We start from the raw sequence: 21,308 nt of genomic DNA on the forward strand, positions 1-21,308 counted from the left end.
GACATAAGGGGATATGAGGATAGTGTGGGAAAAAGACATTGAAGTGGATGATCAGCCATGATATTGAATGGTGGGGCAGGCTCGATGAGCTGAATGGCCTACTCCTATGTTCCTATAATTTGTACTAATTGCAAGGGATGATATTAAAAGTGTGACATGTAACACGGGGAATACAGCTGTGATTCAATTTATCATCAGTGGAGCAGCATACCATAAACAGTGAGCAATGCTGATTTGGCTCGAGGTCACATTCTGATTGGGTCAGGATTAAATGAGCACTCTCTCTCCCCCTCCCCCCCCACCCCCCAACCCATTACCTGGTGACCACGCCAGCAGGCTGCAATTGTGGTGGCAGCTGCAACACGACGCTTCTCATGCTTGAGATCCCTCTGGAGTTTGCGGATCTGGGAAGAGCAAGCATGATCTTACCCATGGTAGAAGTTAAGGACGAATAAAACCACAACTTGCATCTGTGCAGCGCCTTTAACAAGGTGTTCAAAGGAGCATAAATCAAGGAAAATATTGACACTGAGCCACGAGATATATTAGGGACAGGTGACCAAAAGCTTGGTCAAAGAAGGAGGTTTTAAGGAGAGTCTTAAAAAAAAAAAAGAGAGAAAGAGGCGGAGAGGTTTAGGGAGGGAATTCCAGAGCTTCAGGCCCAAGTGGCTGATGGCACGGCTGCCAATGGTGGAGCGATGGAAATCGGGGGATGTGCAAGAGGCTGGAATTGGAGGAGTGCGGAGATCTTGGAGGGTTGTAGGGCTGGAAGAAGTTAAGAGTTAGGGAGAGGGCAAAGAGACCATGGAGGGATTTAAACAGGAGAATGGGAAGTATCTGAAGCTTCCATGGGCTAGCCATGCATTATCATTTTTTTTAAATAATCTCACCCTGATTCAGTTCATTTACAGTGTTACTGTAGCGGTTCAAAAAGAACATGAGTACAAGACGATAAGTAACAGCTGTAATCTCAGGGCTTCAGATGATGAGAAACTGCTCGAGCTTGTTCTCACAGATCATGCTATTAGAATCCCTTTGGACAGGATTAGTTTTAAATTCACTCACAGGTATCTTTTAATCTCTGTGCAAACACTCCCTGTTGACTTTCTCTAGTTTCCAGTCAGTTGCCAAGCAGTAAACCTGCTGGTGAGGCCTGCAGGGTATGATTCATTATAAACACTGTAATATGGTTGTCAGTCGATAGAAGCACCTCGAAAGCTTTTATGGCGCTTTCATACATTTGTCTGTTCAAAGGTGACCTGAGCATGCTTCTCAAAGTGGTTCAGATGGTAAATGCACCACTTGGTGGCACAAACTGTCAGACTGGAAAACCCTAGGTTTGATTCCCAACTGCATCATCAGTGGGTTTGCTCTAATTGGCCTCCCTACAATTGGCTCAGGATGAAGGGGGGGGGGGGGGGGGGGGGGGGGGGTGGCAGTGGGAAATTCTACCAATGTTCTCACTTCAGTGACCACTACTGGCAAATGTGCATGTAAAGGCAGTGGGAGAGGACAAATGTATCAGGGGACAAATGCAATGTGTGAATGGTGGTACCCATATCCAATTCTAGTTTGACTAGATGAGAGTATTCGTTCAATGACTTGAAATAAAGCAGTACTCACCTTCCAGCCCCTGATATAGGCCTGAAGAATGATGGCAGCTTTCTTCATATTTTTATATTTCTTTTGTTGCTGTGAGGATGAAAGATAGTGTCAAAAGACTTGTCGCTCATTAAACCCTTCTGCTGAGTTTGTTTAATAGTTTTGTTTTTCCCAACACCAATTTTCTCCCCTCTTCTGAAGGCGCTGACGTTCGCTGGGGTACAGCCCATGAGCTCCACCAGCCAACATTACCATGGCCAAATGTTTGACTCTCAGTAGCGAGTGTCAGCAGGCCATTTTTTTTTTTAAACTCAGGAAGTGACCATCACTGGTAAGGCCAGCATTTATTGTCTATCCCTCATTGCCCTGAGAAGGTGCTGGTGGGACCTCTCCTTGACTGCTTCAGAGGACAATTAAGAGTCAACCATAATGGTGTAGGACAGAAGTCACATATAAGCCCAAACTGGCTAAAGATGGCTGATTTCCTTTCTTAAAAGGGACATTCGTGAACCAGTTGCGTTTTATAACAGGCCAACAGCTCCGTGGTCACTTATACTGATACAAACTTTTTGTTCCAGATTTATAAAAGTGAATTCGAATACTCAAAAGAAAAAAAATGATTAATGATGGCCCCTCAGCGGCTTTACTGCAAGGTTTGTTACGAAGCCATTCAGGGGTACTTTTCTGGAGCAACCACACTGTAGGATGGGGTATAAAGGAAGAAATAATGGCGGCTTGTCAAAGGTACAGCGATAATTATGGGGGATTTTAACCTACATATAGACTGGAAAATTCAGATGGGCAGAGGTAGCCTAGATGAGGAGTACATAGAATGTTTTCGGGATAGTGTCTTGTAACAATATGTACTGGCGCCAACCAGAGAGCAGGATATACTAGACCTGGTATTGTGCAACGAGATAGGATTAATTAATGACCTCAGTTATGGCGCCCCTAGGTAGCAGCGATCATAATATGAATGAATTTTACATTCAGTTTGAGGGAGAGAAGAGTGGGTCTAAGACTAGTATTTTAAACTTAAATAAGGGCAATTATGAGGGCATGAAAGCAGAGCTAGCTAAAGTGAACTGGCAACTTAGGTTAAGGGATAAGTCAATAGAGATGCAGTGGCAGACATTCAAGGGGATATTTCAGAATACACAGAATAGATACATTTCAACGAGAAAGAAAAATTCCAAGGGTGGGACCCGCCATCCGTGGTTAACTCAAACAGTTAAAGATAGTATCAAATTTAAAGAAAAGGCCTATAATTGCGCAAAGATGAGAGGCAGGTCAGAAGATTGGACAGAATATTTTTAAAAAAGCAAAGAAAGACAAAGACTGATAAGAAAGGTAAAATTAGAGTACGAGAGAAAGCTAGCTAGAAATATGAGTTTCTATAGATTTTTTTTTTTAAATGTTAACAGTGAGCATTGGTCCTATAGAAAGTGAGTCTAATAATTAAAATGGATAAGGAGATGGCAGATGAATTGAACAGATATTTTGCATCGGTCTTCACTATTGAGGATACAAGTAACATCCCAGTATTAGCTGTAAGTCAGTAAATGGAAGGGAGGGAGGAACTCAAGAAAATTACAATCACCAGGGAAGTGGTACTGAACAAATTGTTGGAGCTGTGGGCTGACAAGTCCCCGGGTCCTGATGGATTTCATCCTAGGGTGTTAAAAGAGTGGCTAGAGAGATAGTTTTAATTTTCCAAAATTCCCTAGATTCGGGGAAGGTTCCATTAGATTGGAAAATAGCAAATGTGACTCCTTTATTCAAAAAGGGAGGGAGACAGAAAGCAGGAAACTACAGGCCAGTTAGCTTAATATCTGTCTTAGGGAAAATGTTAGAAGATATTATTAAAAACATTGTAGCGGGGCATTTAGAAAAAGGTAATCAGGCAGAGTCAACATCGGTTTGTGAAAGGGAAATCATGTTTAACCAATTTATTGGAATTCTTTGAGGGCGTTACATGTGCTGTGGATAAAGGGGAACCGGTGGATGTACTGTACTTAGATTTCCAGAAGGCATTTGATAAGGTGCCACATCAAAGGTTATTGCAGAAAATAGAAGCTCGTGGTGTAGGGGGTAACATTTTGGCCTGGATAGAAGATTGGCTAGCTAACAGGAAGCAGAGTAGGCATAAATGGGTAATTTTCTGGTTGGCAAGATGTAAACAAGTGGTGTGCCACAGGGTTCAGTGCTGGGGCCTCAACTTTTTACAATTTATATAAATGACTTGGATGAAGGGACCGAAGGTATGGGTGCTAAATTTGCTGATGAAACAAAGATATTTAGGAAAGTAACTTGTGAAGAGGACATAAGGAGGCTACAAAAGGGATATAGATAGGTTAAGTGAGTGGACAAAGACCTGGCAAATGGAGTATAATGTGGGAAAGTGTGAAATTGTCCACTTTGGCAGGAAGAATGAAAAAGCAGTATATTATCTAAATGGTGAGAGATTGCAGAGCTCCGAGATGCAGTGGGATCTGGGTGCCCTAGTGCATGAATCGCAAAAGGTCAGTGTGCAGGTACAGCACGTAATTAAGAAAGCTAATAGAATGTTATTGTTTAGCAAGAGGGGAATTGAATACAAAAGTAGGGAGGTTATGCTTCAGCTATCCAGGGCATTGGCAAGACCACATCTGGAGTACTGTGTACAATACTGGTCTCCTTATTTAAGGATGGATGTAAATGTGTTGGAGGCAGTACAGAGAAGGTTTACTAGACTAATACCTGGAATGGGTGGGTTGTCTTAAGAGGAAGGATTGGACAGGCTAGGCTTGTATCTGCTGGAATTTAGGAGAGTAAGAGGCGACTTGATTGAAACATATAAGATCCTGAGGGGTCTTGACAGGGTGGATGTGGAAAGGATGTTTCCCCTTGTAGGAGAATCTAGAACGTGGGGTTACTTGCTTATAAATAAGGAACCGCTCATTTAATACAGAGATGAGGAGAAATTTTTTCTCTGAGGGTCGTGAGTCTTTGAATATTTTTAAGGCAGAGGTAGATAGATTCTTGATAAGCAAGGGGGGGGGGTGGAAGGTTATCGGGGGTAGGTGGAAATGTGGAGTAATCAGTTCAGCCATGAACTTCTTGAATGGCGGAGCAGGCTCGAAGGGCCAAGTGGCCTACTCCTGCTCCTAATTTGTATGTTCGCAATTAAGGTGCTTTCCTAAGGGAAAGCAGGAATTTAACTTCATCTAATCTGGGAGTGCTTGATGCTGAAATGGAAAAAATAGTCCAGTTGCCAGCACTAACCATTGGTAACACTTCAATAATGCACAAAATTCATGCTCAGCCTCCCCCAAAACAAAAGAAAGGTGTGAAAGAAGGAACATGGTCATCTTTGATTTGGTGGCTCACATTTGGCTCGAAATTGAGCAAAATTGCTGACAATCTTTTGATGTGAACACTGGTGTACTTCTCAAATCTTGGTGCCCAGTCCCCATCTGCCTCAACAGCTCAAGACCCAGACCTACGTTATGTCCCCTGAACCAGGTAGAGATCACGATCTGACTTTTCTTCATCAGAAGGAAGTGGGTCCGGCATTTCCAGCCATGATAAGTCTTCTGAATCAAAGTAGCCAGGAATTCCATCTGAATCCGCCGTTTCTCTTCTAGGCCAAAGAGCTGCACAGAAAGACAGAAGTTGTTGAAATGGATTTGGGAGTGAAGAAAATCATAGGCAAGCAATAACCTTTTACTAATCTCAAACTTTTAACAGGAGCAAATTCTCTTTGTTTCTCCCTTATGAAAGGAAAGGGGCAAACATCAAACATAGAGATGATCATTTTTTTCTTTTGGTTTATTTTCTTCCTCTTCCCCCACAATGGTTCCCTTTGTATGTGGTTTGTTGCTGTATATTGCTTGAGGATACCCCAGTAAAAGGACGAAGAGACCCTAGTTAGTGTAGTGATATCTCCTCATGGACAAGGTTCTGGGTTCAAGTCCCACTTCAGGGCTTGATCACAAAAATTAAGGTTGACACTCCAGTGCAGTACTGGGGCTAGGGAGGGTACTGCAGAGTCAGAGGTGCCATCTTAACCCCCTGCAACCGAGTGGGTTCCAGACATAGGGATTCCTGCCCTTCCTCTGGATTCAGTCTATGAAGGTCAAGAGAGAGATGCAGATGCTGGGCAAAGACTGTGTCTCCAAAAATATATCCTACCCAGGCTATGCAGTGAGAAAACAAATGGAAAGGACACCTCACCTTTTGAAGTGCAGATGATCTCATCTGACCTTACCAAAGTTCTGAGGCTGCATTCCCATCATCTCTCTCGCCAATGGGAGGATGCCAATCTCCTCATGGAGGGATGGAGACTAATCTCCCCAGTCAACGTACAGACATCTTTAACATTTAGGGTTATGTAGTAATCATTTTAATACCCAGTAGTTCTCCAAATACTCACTGTTCGTGGATTTTTGATAAAGATCTTCGTCCGCCCAAATGCGTATTCCTCTATGGGTATATTTAATTCAGTCAAAAGGGTCCTCATGCCATCTCTTAAAGGACAGAGCATAGATATAATGAGACAAACATTGCATCTGTATTTCTGTTTGTACATGTGACAACACATTTCATAACAGTTTTGAAGTGTGACATTTTGTCAGCAAGGCTGGATCTTAACATGTTAATCATTGGATGAAATCTCTTAACTACCTGCATTATCTGTAAATGGTAAGCAGTGAATTACAGATGTGTATAATTTAGGAGTTGATTTGAGACTAGTAAGTGAACATGTAATGGCCTCTGACCCCCCCTGCAAAGTCTCAGTTAAGTTGTGGCCGGGCTCTTTCCTGAAGGCGTGACTGTCACCAGGGTGCATACGAATTAGGAGCAGTACTTGGCCCTTGGAGCCATTCAATAAGTTCATGGCCGAACTGATTACTCCACATTTCTACCTACTCCCAATAACCTTCCACCCCCTTGCTTATCAAGAATCTACAATTTGACAGGGACTGACAGCTGCCTGTTAGCTCACCCAATTGACCATTCTTCATGTGAGTCGTGTGAATAGTGCCAGGCAATTCAACTGTGGAGGGCATCAGTCAAGCCCAATATTATCCTCCACATATATGAGCACTTAGCAGCAGGTGTCACTAGGTAGTGAATTGGCAACAGATTATCAACACTGAGGCCAATGGTAGCACCCATACCGCCCCTCTGGCTGAAGTTAGTCAATTTAGCACAGGCCACACATCAAACCTAGGACCTCCCTGGGTTGTGTATGTACCATTTATTTTGAAAAGCACACTTTTGCATTCATGTTGTACGGACACAGTGGCACAGTTATGAGAAACGATAACATATCCTTACCGGTCATTCCCCTTCCAATTTGGCCACGTCTGTTTACAAAGCATCTTGTACCGCTGCAGGCAGGGCTTGTAGGGATGTCGGTAGGCGTACCCTGCCCGCCGCACCCGCACATTCTCCATCAGCCCCAAGTACCTGATTTGGGATTGCACCAGGAGATCCACAAACCGTGCTGGAGATTTTGTGTCATTGGGTTTGATACATCTGTGAAGAGTCAGCACAGATTAAAAGTGACATCTGATTAACCATTTCAAAAGAAAAATGCTGAGATTGTGCAATTAGACCTACAGGGGTCGACAGGTAGGCAAGGAGCACCATTTGCTGACAGAGGGTCAGCAGTCCACCAAAAAGCAGTGCTACACCAACACTGAACCTGTGCTGAGTGTACCCTGTTCACGTCATTTAGGGAAGGAAATCTGCTGTCCTTATCCAGTCGGGGCCTATGTGACTCCAGTCCCACACCAACATGGCTGACTCTTAATTGCTCTGTGAAATGGGTCTAGCAAGCCACTCAGTTGTATCAAACCACTACAGCAGTTCAAGAAGATGGCCCACCACCACTTTCTCAGGGCAACTAAGAGATGGGCAGTAAATACCAGCCTTGCTAGTGGTGCCCATATCTTGGGAATGAATAATAAAAAACATACACAGGGGCTTGCAGCAGGTTTCTTTGGTACACAAAAGGCTTGCTGACTCTGGGAATATGGACAGAGTATGATATGGTACCAGAAGGCATTCATTGGCCCTGAGCAGGGGGCACTCCCACCATCAGTAGTTTTTAATTCCTATAATTCAGTCTCTAATTTTAAACGAGGCCAGTGAGTGGAGCAGAGATGAGTGCCTGAGCAGTTCTTCAAGTAACCTTCAGTCTCAGTGGGGCTGAGGCAGACATAACAGCAGCACTTCAAATACTCACGAGGGATTAAAAGTTATGTGCCAATTAGGGGAGAGATTGACTGCAACAAACCTGAAACTGCCCCATGATCTTCAGAAATTTCACCAAATTGTTTGCTCTACTTAGGGAAATGATCAACCCCTTGAACAAAGTAAACTGTGGAAAGAATCCTACCTGATGTAGTTGGGGTTTTTTGCCAGAAGGTTCTTCACGAGAACACCGACAGAGGCCTTGAACTGAAAGCCAGCTGTAGGTGGCCTCTTCAATCTTGTCTTACTTGGATCCCCTTCAGAGAAAAGGGACTTGATTAGTTTGTGTTTGGCCTGCCACATGGCCCTAGATAAGTCACGATACAAGAGGTCATTGTTCTTGTCTATGAACTCTGCGACATTGTATGTCACCTAGAAGAAGAAGAAAAAAATGAACATGAAGATTCCCTTTTCTTGTTTTCTCCTCTCCAAGTAGCTCCCTCATGTTGGGTTCAGTTTCACAGTTGCCAACTACCTTCTAGTATGTCACCCAAGTGAGTATTGACATACAGGTGAACATAATCTTGTTCTCACTAATGTTCATTTTCAAGCAAGGGTCATTGGGTAACAGAAGTGGGAATCTTGGCTGATTTTTTTTCCACTTCCCTACTCTTGGGGCATTGAGGCCAATTGTGGAGTTCCTACTGATATCCTGACTAGGTTCAATTAATTCAGCAGAGACTGGAGATTGAACCTGGGATCTCACTGGTCTGTACCACTCAGTAATATACTGAATTGTACATTAATCCACTGAGCCAGGAGGGTAGCTCTTGGCTTGAAGATCCTTGCTGAAGATATGATGCCAATTCTAGTCATACTGTTGAGCTACGATATTCTGGTCAGCTACCAGGATAGCTCACTCATTGGTACACCAACATGTTGTGCCAGAGTGGTAACGGGTTTGTTTGTGAGCATGAACACCCACCCACACTGAGTGCCTGATCTCAGCTGGTACGACCACTGGAAGGTTCCAAGTGGAGATGAGGCATTTGCTTGGCTCAGCGGGTAGCATTCTCGTCCGAGTCAGAAGCTTGAGAGTTCAAATCCCGCTCCAAAGACTTAAGCACATAATCCAGACTGACACTTCGATGCAATACTGAGGATTGGTGCGGAGTGGTGAGGCTGCAATGTCAGAGGGGCAGTATTGAGAGAGTGTTGCATTGAGTGATTGCTGCACTGTTGGAGCTGGTGTCTTTTGGATGAGATGTTAAATTAAGACCCCATCTGCCCTTTTAGATGGATGTAAAAGATGTCATGGCACTACTTGAAGAGCAAGGGAGTTCTCCCCAGTGTCCAGTCAATATCTATCCCTCAATCATCATCATTAAAAACATTTGAAAGGGGGAAAACATCAGGAGTTTCTGATTGCAAGGCAGAGACATGATCATATTGCTCTCAATATGCAGCCCATTGGGCACTAGCCTCACTTACAGGTATTATGGATAATCAGGTTGGTAGTTCCGATACCCATAACTATAGTTATTAAAATGAAGAAGCTACAAAGTATCAGGAATTAGAACCAGCAGTGGACAATATCACAAGGGGTTAAGTGCTCACCTTTCCTGCATAGTGCTGCACACGGAAGCACTTGTCGGACAGTGTTGTATCGGTGATGAACTTGGAATTCTTAGTCTCTCTGCTCTCGAAATGCTGATGGCCAGAAAAGACCTGGTTTAACTTCTTGAGGAAAGTAATTTCAGTGACGAGACCCGGCCGGAGACATTCTTCATCCAACATCGCCAGGATGCCCTTATTACCCTATATAATAACAAGCAGTATTACATCTCAATTGAATGGCCAGCATTACCTCCTTTTTGCTGTGTGATTTCTGGTTTCCTTGCCCTGCCCCTAATTTTTAAATCACACCTCTCGAGGCACTGACCCACGCAGGGATACAGTTTCACGAGTGCCAGGTGTTTTCTTATACTTTACCAAAGTGTGTGTTCTACATGTGTAAGTGTAGACTGTGTTTGTCAGCAGACTATTTGATCACATCTCTCATCACAGCTGGACTCAATCCTGTCCTCACTCAATGTGTCTGCTTTTCAGCAGAGGTCATTGAGACCAACTAATTCAGCAGAGAGCAATAATTGGATCTGGGACCTTCCTCGTTTGTACACTGGTTTGTTAACATATTTTAATGGATTTGTATGGGACATTGCTATTGGTTATTTTATAGACTAATATGCATTGCCCACAGACACACACAGACTCTGCCAATACTCTCCCACATTGCATGGGAATACAAAAATAACTACAAGAAGTGAAATTTAAAAAGTACATTTTCAATCAGATCACAGATGATGGCGTTGTCAAAGTAATCGATCTGCGTCCACTCAATCCCCTGAAAAACAGAACAAGGGCAGGGTTAGTTGGAGCTCGTGACACAGCACAGTTCTCAAAGGGCAGTCTTGGGCAGTTTTAGTGATGCAGTCATTAATCTGACTGGAACTCCAAAAAGTAGATAAAAGTCAGTCTGGCTAGCTCAGGCACACTGAGGCCAATTGTAGCATCTGCCCCATGAACCACACATAGACTCTGATCTGTTAAGTCTATATGACCCACTGAACTATCAGGAAAGCTCTTCCAGTTTTAATAAATAGATTTATCTACCTATATGAAAAGAGGATTGAGAGACAGCTTACCTCTTGTACATACTCTTCCTGCTCCTCTTTCAATGTCATTTCAATGAAGACCTGCTGTAGCTTCTCATTGCAGTAGTTTATAACAAACTGCTCAAAACTATTGTCCTATGAGAAGAAATTTGATAGCTTTGAAAGTGTACAAGATTCACATAAACCAATCAAATAAAGAAGGAACTTGCATTTTTATTGCACTTTTCACACCCTCAGGACATCCCAAAGCACTTCACAGCCAACGAAGTACTTTAAGTGTAGTCACTGTTCTAATGTAGGAAACAGTGACAGCCAATTTACACAGAGCAAGATTCCACAAACAGCAACATGCTAATGACTGGATCATCTGCTTTTTAGCAATGTCAGTTGAGGGATAAATATTGGTTCCAGGACAGCAGGAAGAACTCTCCCTGCTCTTCTTCAAAATAGTGGCTATGAGATCTTTTATGCCCACCTGAGAGTGTAGATAGGGCCTCTGTTTAATGCCTCATCTGAAAGGCAGCACCTCTGATGGTGCAACACTCCCTCAGTACAGCACTGGGAGTGTCAGCCTAGATTTTTGTGCTCAAGTCCCAGGGGTGGAACTTGAACCCAGAATCTTATGACTTGGAGGCGAGAGTGGTATCAGACTCATGAATAAGGAAGGCACCAAAGAGAACCAAAGCAGTTCCCTAAAAACCTGGGGTGGGAGTGAAAATACACAGGCAATCATTCTCTCACATCTCATTAACCATTTACACAGAAGCATTACCACTGGCTGAGAGATGGTTATTCTCTGATCTTTGCAGTGGGGAGGCCAAAAGAGAGAAATAGCTTTAATTATGGGTCAGCAGAACAAAATAAAGGAACAGAACAGATCACAGCAAAAGCAGTCAACGTATGCAAGCTAACAGCAAATGAGCACCACTCCACACACAACTTAGTTTGTGGCCACCAAAAAAAAAAAAAAATCAACAAACTTTAGACATTTTCAGAAGTTCAATCTTCAGGAACAGAAAAAAAAAAAATCACAGTATTGATATTGGACCAACTCAAAGAAAAGGGGGGAAAAAAGTTTCTTTTTCTAATAATCTTTCCAGAAGGTGCTGACTTTTGCTTGGGATCTGGATTTCAGTCAGTACTTTGCCCAAATGATTATTGTTGAAGGGTGAATCTCACCAGTAAATGTTGGTGGGTTATTTGGCTATGGGAGGTTTCACAGCCAAACCCAGTTGCACTCTCCTCTGAACTCCACATGTGCTCTTCCCAACAAGAGTCAATGGAGTAGCGACACTGGCTTATTTATTTATTTATTTCCCCTCCCCCTCCCCCTCCCCCTCCCCCTCCCCCTCCCCGACTGAATGATAACTCAGGCCAGTATGATGGTCTCAACACTACCCCAGCTGCAACTAATTCAGCACAAAACAGCAATCAAACTTGCAATCAAACTTTCATTCAAACTGGGCCATCAGGGAGCCCAGATTAAATGGAACTTGTTAAGTCACATCCATTCAATCAAAACCCCTCATTACTACACTGGCAGTTCGGAGTTCCATTGTATAATGTAGCATTACATAGTATTTACAGCACAGAAACAGGCCATTTCGCCCATCTGCTCCTTGCTGGTGTTTATGCTCTGGACGAGCCTCCTCCCACCCCCTACTTCATCTCCCCCCATTAGCATATCCTTCTATTTCTTTCTCCCTCATGTTTATTCAGCTTCCCCTTAAATGCATCTACACTATTCGCCTCAACCCACTCCCTGTAGTAGCGAGTCCCACATTCTCACCACTGTAGGAGAAGTTGTTTCTTCTGAATTTCCCTATTGGATTTCTTCGTGACTGTCTTATATTGATGGCCCCTAGTTTTAGATTTCCCCCATTCCCATCATAAGTGGAAATATCTTCTATACATCTACCCTATCAAATTCCTTCATAATTTTAAAGACGTCAATCTGTTCTCCACTCAGCCTTACTTTTCTAGAGAAAAGAGCCCCAGCCTGTTCAATCTAACACAATATAGTACAATATATGTTTACATATGGCTTGTGTGGAGCATAAACACTGGCATGGACCTGTTCAGCCGAACGGCTTGTCTGTGCCGCAAATACTGTGTAGTATTTGCTGTTATCAGCCTAGTTCCCATGAATAGCATTGTAATAGTGTAAGATTTCCCTATCATTCTGGATTGCTGCCTTGCTCTAGGACAATTTTTACATGAATAATTGTAATGCAAACTTACCTCCAAAATCTCAAATCCATAAATATCCAGCACTCCCATCACCTTTTTCTGTATCTTGCCTTTAACCTTCAATGAAAATCATTCCAATTAATCTGATTTGCCGTAACCTTATTTGAGAGGCATCCTATTGGCCTCTTCTATTCCAATCCAGTGCGCAACTCCCAAACTTCTCCCCTGCTCTCCTGAAGGCACTGACTCGTGCTAGAATAAGGTTCCACAGACATTGGCAGCACTCCAGTACCTAGTACAAATAGCTATCATTCATGTGATCCTAAACAATGAAGTGATTTGACTGTGAGGGGCATCACGGCCAAGTTGATACTACCCTCAATCAACGTCTGTGTACAGATGCACTTTGCAGTGGGGGTGGCGGTTATTTACTAGAAATTGATCAGGAGTGACCAACCTTTTCCTAACCTAGGGTCGCTGAGGCCAACCCTCTCAACATAGACAGATCGAACCTCTGGGAGATTACTATCTGTATGTTTCAGTAACACTTTGGGCAGTGCATGCACTCACTGAACCAGTTGGGGAGTTCATAATACCCAGTTTATTCCCCTCAAATGATCTTGTAACTCTGATATGTGGATAAATGTAACTCCATTTTCCCACTGTGTTCCATCTATTCTCTCTCTAATATGGCAGCAGCATTGGGTAACTGAGGTTTTGATTCCATTGGATCCAGTAGTATAGGAATACTGACATTTGTGCCAGTTGAGCCCAAATAGAATTAACGCAGAATCTCCACTGTGCCAAATTACCTGGATACTGTCGTTGATTCGGTTCACTAGCCAGTTAAACAAGCGGTCATAAAGGTTTTTCGCCAGAGCATCACGTGCATGGTAACCCTGTGCAAAAATATGATATTATGATGTTGTCGTGATCTATTCATCATTTCTACCAGTTAGGAATCACGAAGCAGTTCAATAACCTTGGATGCAAGTCGAAACAAAAAAGGTCCTGTGCCAATGACTTTGTTTTAAAAAAAAAGCCTTTGAATTATACACGGTTAACAGGGAAGAGAGAACTAGAATTTGAACCACAGAACTATAGAAAAATTACAGCACAGAAGGAGGCCATTCAGCCCATCATGTCTGTACCGGCCGGAAAAAAAACAGCCGCCCAATCTAATCCCACCTTCCAGCACCTAGTCTGTAGCCTTGCAGGTTACGGCACTTCAGGTGCATGTCCAGGTACCTTTTAAAAGAATTGAGGATTTCTGCCTCTACCACTGTTCCTGGCAGTGAATTCCAGACACCCACCACCCTCTGGGTGAAAAAGTTTTCCTTCATGTCCCCTCTAATCCTTCTACCCATCACCTTAAATCTGTGTCCCCTGGTAATTGACCTCTCCACTAGGGGAAACAGGTCCTTCCTGTCTACTCTATCTAGGCCCCTCATAATTTTGTACACCTCTAATAAGTCACCCCTCAGCCTCCTTTGTTCTAAGGAAAACAACCCTAGCCTATCCAATCTTTCCTCATAGCTGCAACTTTCGAACCCTGGCAACATTCTTGTAAATCTCCTCTGTACTCTCTCCAGAGCAATTATGTCCTTCCTGTAATGTGGTGACCAGAACTGTACACAATACTCCAGCTGTGGCCTAACCAGCATTTTATACAGTTCCAGCATTACATCCCTGCTTTTGTATTCTATACCTTGGTCAATAAAGGAAAGCATTCCATATGCCCTCTTCACTGCTCTACCTACCTGTCCTGCCACCTTCAGGGACCTGTGGACATGCACTCCAAGGTCTCTCACTTCTTCTACCCCTCTCAATATCCTCCTGTTTATTGTGTATTCCCTCACTTTATTTGCCCTCCCCAAATGCATTACCTCACACTTCTCTGGATTGAACTCCATTTGCCACTTTTCCGCCCACTCAACCAAACCATTGATATCTTTCTGGAGTCTACGGCTATCCTCGTCACTATCAACCACACGGCCAATTTTTGTGTCATAAGCAAACTTCCCAATCATGCCTCCCACATTTAAATCCAAATCATTAATATATACCACAAACAGCAAGGGACCCAACATTGAGCCCTGTGGAACGCCACTGGAAACAGCTTTCCATTCACAAAAACATCCGCCGACCATTACCCTTTGCTTCCTGTCCCTGAGCTAATTCTGGATCCAACCTGCCAGATTCCCCTGTATCCCATGGGCTTTCATTTTACTGACCAGTCTGCCATGCGGGACCTTGTCAAATGTCTTACTAAAATCCATGTACACCACATCCACTGCACTACCTTCAACAATCCTCCTTGTTATTTCCTCAAAAAACTCAATTAAGACATGACCTTCCCTTAACAAATCCATGCTGACTATCCCTGATTAATCCGTGCCTTTCTAAGTGGCAGTTTATCCTGTCCCTCAGAATAGATTCTACCAATTTACCCACCACCAAGGTCAGATTGACCAGCCTCTAATTATTTGGCCTATCCCTCGCACCCTTTTTAAACAATGGTACAATGGTCGCACTGGGTTAAACACGTGTTTCACCTTTGGGACTTGGCTTTGAATCCAACCCAGAAGGGTGGGATAAAAATCTCTATGCCTGTAAAGCATCCAACTGAAAAATATTTGAAGCTTTTTCAGCCCAGTTCCTCCTTACAGCAATATCCATTCCCCTCTGTACAACTCAATACTTTACCTGAGCAACAGTTAATGTTGTCATTACTTTATCCCTCTTGGCTTCCACCGTACGAGAGCAGAGTGCTTGGTCGAGAATGGACTGGTCAAGGCCAATCAAACTGCAGACTTCACTCAGCACTGTACACAAAAACAGAAACACACACTTTAAAGCCCAGTGCTTGAACTCACAGAATGTAAGAGGTGTGCATATATTTTATGAGCTGACAGAACCCTTTTGTGTAAATGCATGTGCATCTTTATCATAAGTAACTGTGGTGGGAATATCACTGCCATGCTTCTCCCAGCAGGGAGAGTAATAGGCCCAAGCAGTTCGCTACCTGTCCTCATGGGTGGGCAGGTGCTGGGTGGGGAAAGAGCAAAAACAGGAGGAAAATTAAGCTCAAAAGTATTTACTAATGAACAAAAGATACAAATGGGATTAGAATAGATAGGCTTGATGGCCGGCGCAGACACGGTGGGCCGAAGGGCCTGTTTCTGTGCTGTATAACTCTATGACTCTATAACAGTTAGATTGTCCTGAGCCAATCTGTATTGCTGCTTGTCATAGGTTAGAACTGCTGTAAGATTATTATTGTTCTTGTCTGTACTCTCAGTAGAGTGAAAAGTCCCTTTAACCTTACAGTACTTGCCTGAGTACCACCAGGTGAAGGAGCAGTACACAGACATAGCTCCATGTACTTAGGAGCAAAGGAAGAGGAGGCCATTCAGCCCCTCGAGCCTGTTCAACCATTCATGGCTGATCTGTATCTTATTTAGCTCCATTTATCTGCCTTGAGTTCCATATCCCTTAATATCCTTTACCCAACAAAAATCTCTCAATCTCAGTTTTGAAATTTTCAGCTGACCCCCCCCCCGCCCCCAGCCTTACCAACTTTTTCAGCTTGTTCCAGATTTCCACTCCCCTCTGCATGAAGAAGTGCTTCCCGACGTCACCCCTGAACAGCCTGGCGGTAATCTTAAGGTTCTGCCCCCTTGTTCTGGACTCCCCATCCACCCCCCACCAGAGGAAATAGTTTCTCTCTACCCTATCAACATCTTAAACACCTTGATCAGATCACCCATTATTATATTCAAGAGAATACAAATAAAATTTATGCAACCTGTCCTCATAATTAACCCTTTTAGTCCCAGTATCATTCTGGTGAATCTGCACTGTACTCCCTCCAAGGCTAATATATCCTTCCTGAGGTAAGATGCCCAGTACTGGACACAGTCGCTCCAGATGTGGTCTAACCAGAGCTTTATACAACTGTGAAATAACTTCCACCCCTTTATATTCCAATCCCCTTGAAATAAAGGCTAACAATCCATTAGCCTTTTAAATCCTTTTTTGTACTTGTCCACTAATATTTAGTGATTTCTGTACATGGACCCCTAAATCTCTCTGCTTATCCACAGTTCCGAGCTTCTTGCCACTTAAAAAATACTTACCTTTGGTATCGTCAATGTAGCACTGTTCCATCCCACTTGACTGAGATTCTGACCTCAGTGTGATGTTGCCGAGTTTAAGTACGACAGCAACAATCTCCATGATGGAGTCCACTTCAGTCTTGCTGAATCCAATGACCTCCATGGCAGTCTGTAATACAATTAATCAGACAACCAATGCAGTAATTGTGGTTGATCTCCTCTCTTTAGCTTTGGCAAACTACTTGGCTGCAGTTCAACACTGTCTCCAATAACAAGGCCGAAAATAGCTTGATGACTGGGTGCAGTCAGAGTCAATTGTAGTAATGATGTGAATTTGACCCTGCTGTGTGCTAGAGTGCAGAAAGATTTGGAGGATTTGCGGCAAATGTCAACAGGTAAGTGAGAGTCTTCCTATGGCTCAATGCAGGATCCAGCAATCCTGCTTCAGGAGATGATTGCTAACTCCATGTTTAGGATGACAAAATGCATCAGACCACCAATTTTTATTTATTTTAATTGTCAAAAAAAGTACATTCATATAAATATGCAGTGGTTTCATCATATATGTGTACGCTCGTGTTCATTTTTATGACGCCATCATACAATTTAGAAGTACATTCACATAGATAGAAAGAAGAAAGAACTTGCATTTAAATTGCGCCTTTCACATCCTCAGGACACCAAAGCACTTCACAGCCAATTAAGTAACTTCTAAGTGCATTCACTGTTATATAGGGAAAACGCAGCATTCAGTTTGCGCACAGCAAGGTCCCAGAAACAGCAATAAAGGTAAATGACTAGATAATGTTTTTGTAGTGCTGGTTGAGGAATAAATATTGGCCAAGACACCAGGAGAACTTCCCTGCTCTTCAAAATAGTGCCGTGGGATCTTTTATACCCACCTGAAGAGGGCAGATGGGGCCTCGGTTTAACTTCTCATCCGAAAGACAGCACTCCCAACAGTACAGCACTCCCTTGGCACTGCACTGGGAGGGTCAGCCTAGATTCTGTGAACAAGTTTCTGGAGTGGGACTTGACCCCACAACCTTCTGACTCAGATGGAGAGTGCTATCAACTGAGTCATGGCTGACAACTGATTATGAAGCTATTCTATATTTAAGTGTACATTCATTTTACGAAGCCATTGTACATTTCAATTGCATGATGCCTGCAAGATGAGTGCATTGATACATTCAGGTTTCTCAGTATGACCATGCTTGTCCTGGATCAAGCAATTGATGCAGCTTATTTGTCCTTTTTCTCTGTGGACCACTAATTTATGGCGCTATAGAGGGGCAAGATGTGGGTTCATGCCCTCAAAGCTCCATATTGCTGGATGCCATGCTACCCTGGGAGGTTCTGAGTGGAAGTCTGGCACCTCCCAAGAGTGAGTTTAGAGAATAGAAAAATCTGAGGAAGAGTTACCATTAGGCAGCTGTCCACATGTCAGAGGCCTGGGAACACATCACACACCCTGCCACTCACTGTCAGCATGTGACAAGCAGGGGACAATAACTTAGCAAAACAAAATGTACATTTGGGGGCAAAATAAAAAAGTCCTTACATTTCAACTTTTGCATATAAGGGACCAAGAACAACAGTGTTGGAGGCAGAATTTTAGAACTAAGAAGCAGTGTATGAAATTGTGCTATTGATATTTCATGCAGACTGTTTGGAATGTTAGGGTGCACTCCAGAAGGTTGTGTTACTGGCATAAACAATTGACCCAAGTCTTGGTGCTGCTTGATGTGCTGGTCTGGTGATATTCACCAGATTCCATTGCTGCCCTGAGCGAATCTTTCATCGAGTCTGGCATCAAAAAGCATCCAGTGTGCACCCCACAAACATCCCAGACACCTCACTTATATCTCAAACACTCCGTATACATCCCACATACAGTCTCAACACCCTGCGTACAATCTGGATACCCCAGGTACATCAAATCCATTCCAGGAGACAAGATGCCATTTTTGGTCTGGCCAGTTCCTCACCTTGCAGGATAAGAGAGGGGCAGCATTTACACACTTGCTTTCCTTTTTTTTTTTGAAGGTTTGCAAGATTGTATGGGAAATAAGTTTTGTCCAAAACTGCATTCCCTCGATACTCTGCAGGAACCATGCTGTTTGAGGTTATCACTCCCTTTCTAAACACAAGTCACTTACTTTAACTGTGCTGAAATTGGTGGCATCGTTGACTCCATTCAATGTTGTTGTGTCAGTGTTCAGGTAAGCGTAATGATTACAGTCCTGTAGCACCTTAAGATGCTCTGTGGAGGAGAGACATAGGGAATGATTCCTTCTGTGACCATTTGTACTGATAACCCAATACTATTTGAGCTGTTGAATTTAAAAATGTGGAAATATGGAGCAGCACAGTGTATTGCAGCTGCATTGCCTTACACCATGGAGTACAAAAGCACAGGTTAGTAATATCTATGATTCCCCCACACGCAGGGCTGGATTTTGTTGTCCCCCAGGCATCAGGGTCCGTGACGGGAGGGGGATGCCTGAAGATGCCTCCGGAAGAGGGCCGCCACACACCCCGACACCAGGAGGGCCCAGCTCGATAGTACTGCCGGTGGCAAGGCTTCGTGGCGGCACCACCCCCCCCCTCCCCTCCCCTCCCCTCCCCCGCCACTCGGCAACAGGACCCCCATTTGAATATTTAAATATATTAAAATGAAAGAAGAAATGATACTTATGCTGCCGTCTGATGTTCTGCTGCGATCGTCGGGCCGCTGGCCGGTACTCCCGCGCCTTCGGATCCCCATCTGGGGAAATGAGGCACCACACTGGTGAGGAGGGGGGGAGGAGGTAAGTTTATCAGGGGGTGGAAAAACGGGATCGAAGTAACAACATGGATGTAGCGGATGGTGGGAAGGGTTGGAGTTTAAAGTTTATGCAGTTGGTTGGGGGGGGGGGGTGAAGGTCACATGGACAAACAAAGAACATTACAGCACAGGAACAGGCCATTCGGCCCTCCAAGCCTGCGCCGATCTTGATGCCTGCCTAAACTAACAACTTCTGCACTTCCGGGGCCCATATCCCTCTATTCCCTTCCTATTCATATATTTGTCAAGATGTCTCTTAAACGTCGCTATCGTATCTGCTTCCACCACCTCCCCTGGCAGCAAGTTCCAGGCACTCACCACCCTCTGTGTAAAAAACTTGCCTCGCACATCCCCTCTAAACTTTGCCCCTCGCACCTTAAACCTATGTCCCCTAGTAACTGACTCTTCCACCCTGGGAAAAAGCTTCTGACTATCCACTCTGTCCATGCCGCTCATAACTTTGTAAACCTCTATCATCTCGCCCCTCCACCTCCATCGTTCCAGTGAAAACAATCTGAGTTTATCCAACCTCTCCTCATAGCTAATGCCCTCCAGACCAGGCAACATCCTGTTAAACCTCCTCTGTACCCTCTCCAAAGCCTCCACGTCCTTCTGGTAGTGTGGCGACCAGAATTGCACGCAATATTCTAAGTGTGGCCCAACTAAGGTTCTGTACAGCTGCAACATGACTTGCCAATTTTTATACTCTATGCCCCGACCGATGAAGGCAAGCATGCCATATGCCTTCTTGACTACCTTATCCACCTGCGTTGCCACTTTCAGTGACCTGTGAACCTGTACGCCCAGATCTCTCTGCCTGTCAATACTCCTAAGGGTTCTGCCATTTATTGTATACCTCCCACCTGCATTAGACCTTCCAAAATGCATTACCTCACATTTGTCCGGATTAAACTCCATCTGCCATTTCTCCACCCAAGTCTCCAACCGATCTATATCCTGCTGTATCCTCTGACAATCCTCATCATTATCCGCAACTCCACCAACCTTTGTGTCGTCCACAAACTTACTAATCAGACCAGCTACATTTTCCTCCAAATCATTTATATATACTACAAACAGCAAAGGTCCCAGCACTGATCCCTGCGGAACACCACTAGTCACATCCCTCCATTCAGAAAAACACCCATCTACTGTTACCCTCTGTCTTCTGTGACTGAGCCAGTTCTGTATCCATCTTGCCAGCTCACCTCTGATCCCGTGTGACTTCACCTTTTGCACCAGTCTGCCATGCGGGACCTTGTCAAAGGCTTTACTGAAGTCCATATAGACAACATCCACCGCCCTTCCCTCATCAATCATCTTCGTCACTTCCTCAAAAAACTCAATCAAATTAGTAAAACACGACCTCCCCTTCACAAAACCATGCTGTCTCTCGCTAATAAGTTTGTTTGTTTCCAAATGGGAGTAAATCCTGTCCCGAAGAATCCTCTCTAATAGTTTCCCTACCACTGACGTAAGGCTCACCGGCCTATAATTTCCTGCATTATCCTTACCACCCTTCTTAAACAAAGGAACAACATTGGCTATTTTCCAGTCCTCTGGGACCTCACCTGTAGCCAATGAGGATGCAAAGATTTCTGTCAAGGCCCCAGCAATTTCTTCCCTTGCCTCCCTCAGTATTCTAGGGTAGATCCCATCAGGCCCTGGGGACTTATCTACCTTAATGCTTTGCAAGACACCCAACACCAC

At 43.9% G+C, this 21,308-nt stretch overlaps 1 protein-coding gene across 1 annotated transcript in view; it reads right to left on the reverse strand.

The window, feature by feature from the left end:
* Positions 1-21,308, reverse strand: part of LOC137358595 (unconventional myosin-Ib-like) — a 69,502-nt gene that overhangs the window by 11,931 nt on the left and 36,263 nt on the right. Inside the window, 14 exon segments of the mRNA XM_068024640.1 lie at positions 318-404; positions 1,624-1,692; positions 5,088-5,237; positions 6,017-6,110; positions 6,925-7,125; positions 7,991-8,217; positions 9,403-9,603; positions 10,127-10,189; positions 10,491-10,595; positions 12,702-12,767; positions 13,463-13,549; positions 15,357-15,475; positions 16,790-16,937; positions 18,931-19,034. Of these exon segments, the coding sequence (XP_067880741.1) occupies positions 318-404; positions 1,624-1,692; positions 5,088-5,237; positions 6,017-6,110; positions 6,925-7,125; positions 7,991-8,217; positions 9,403-9,603; positions 10,127-10,189; positions 10,491-10,595; positions 12,702-12,767; positions 13,463-13,549; positions 15,357-15,475; positions 16,790-16,937; positions 18,931-19,034 (1,721 nt within the window).

Source organism: Heterodontus francisci, chromosome X (genome assembly GCF_036365525.1).
Source record: "Heterodontus francisci isolate sHetFra1 chromosome X, sHetFra1.hap1, whole genome shotgun sequence".
NCBI classification, from domain to species: domain Eukaryota; kingdom Metazoa; phylum Chordata; class Chondrichthyes; order Heterodontiformes; family Heterodontidae; genus Heterodontus; species Heterodontus francisci.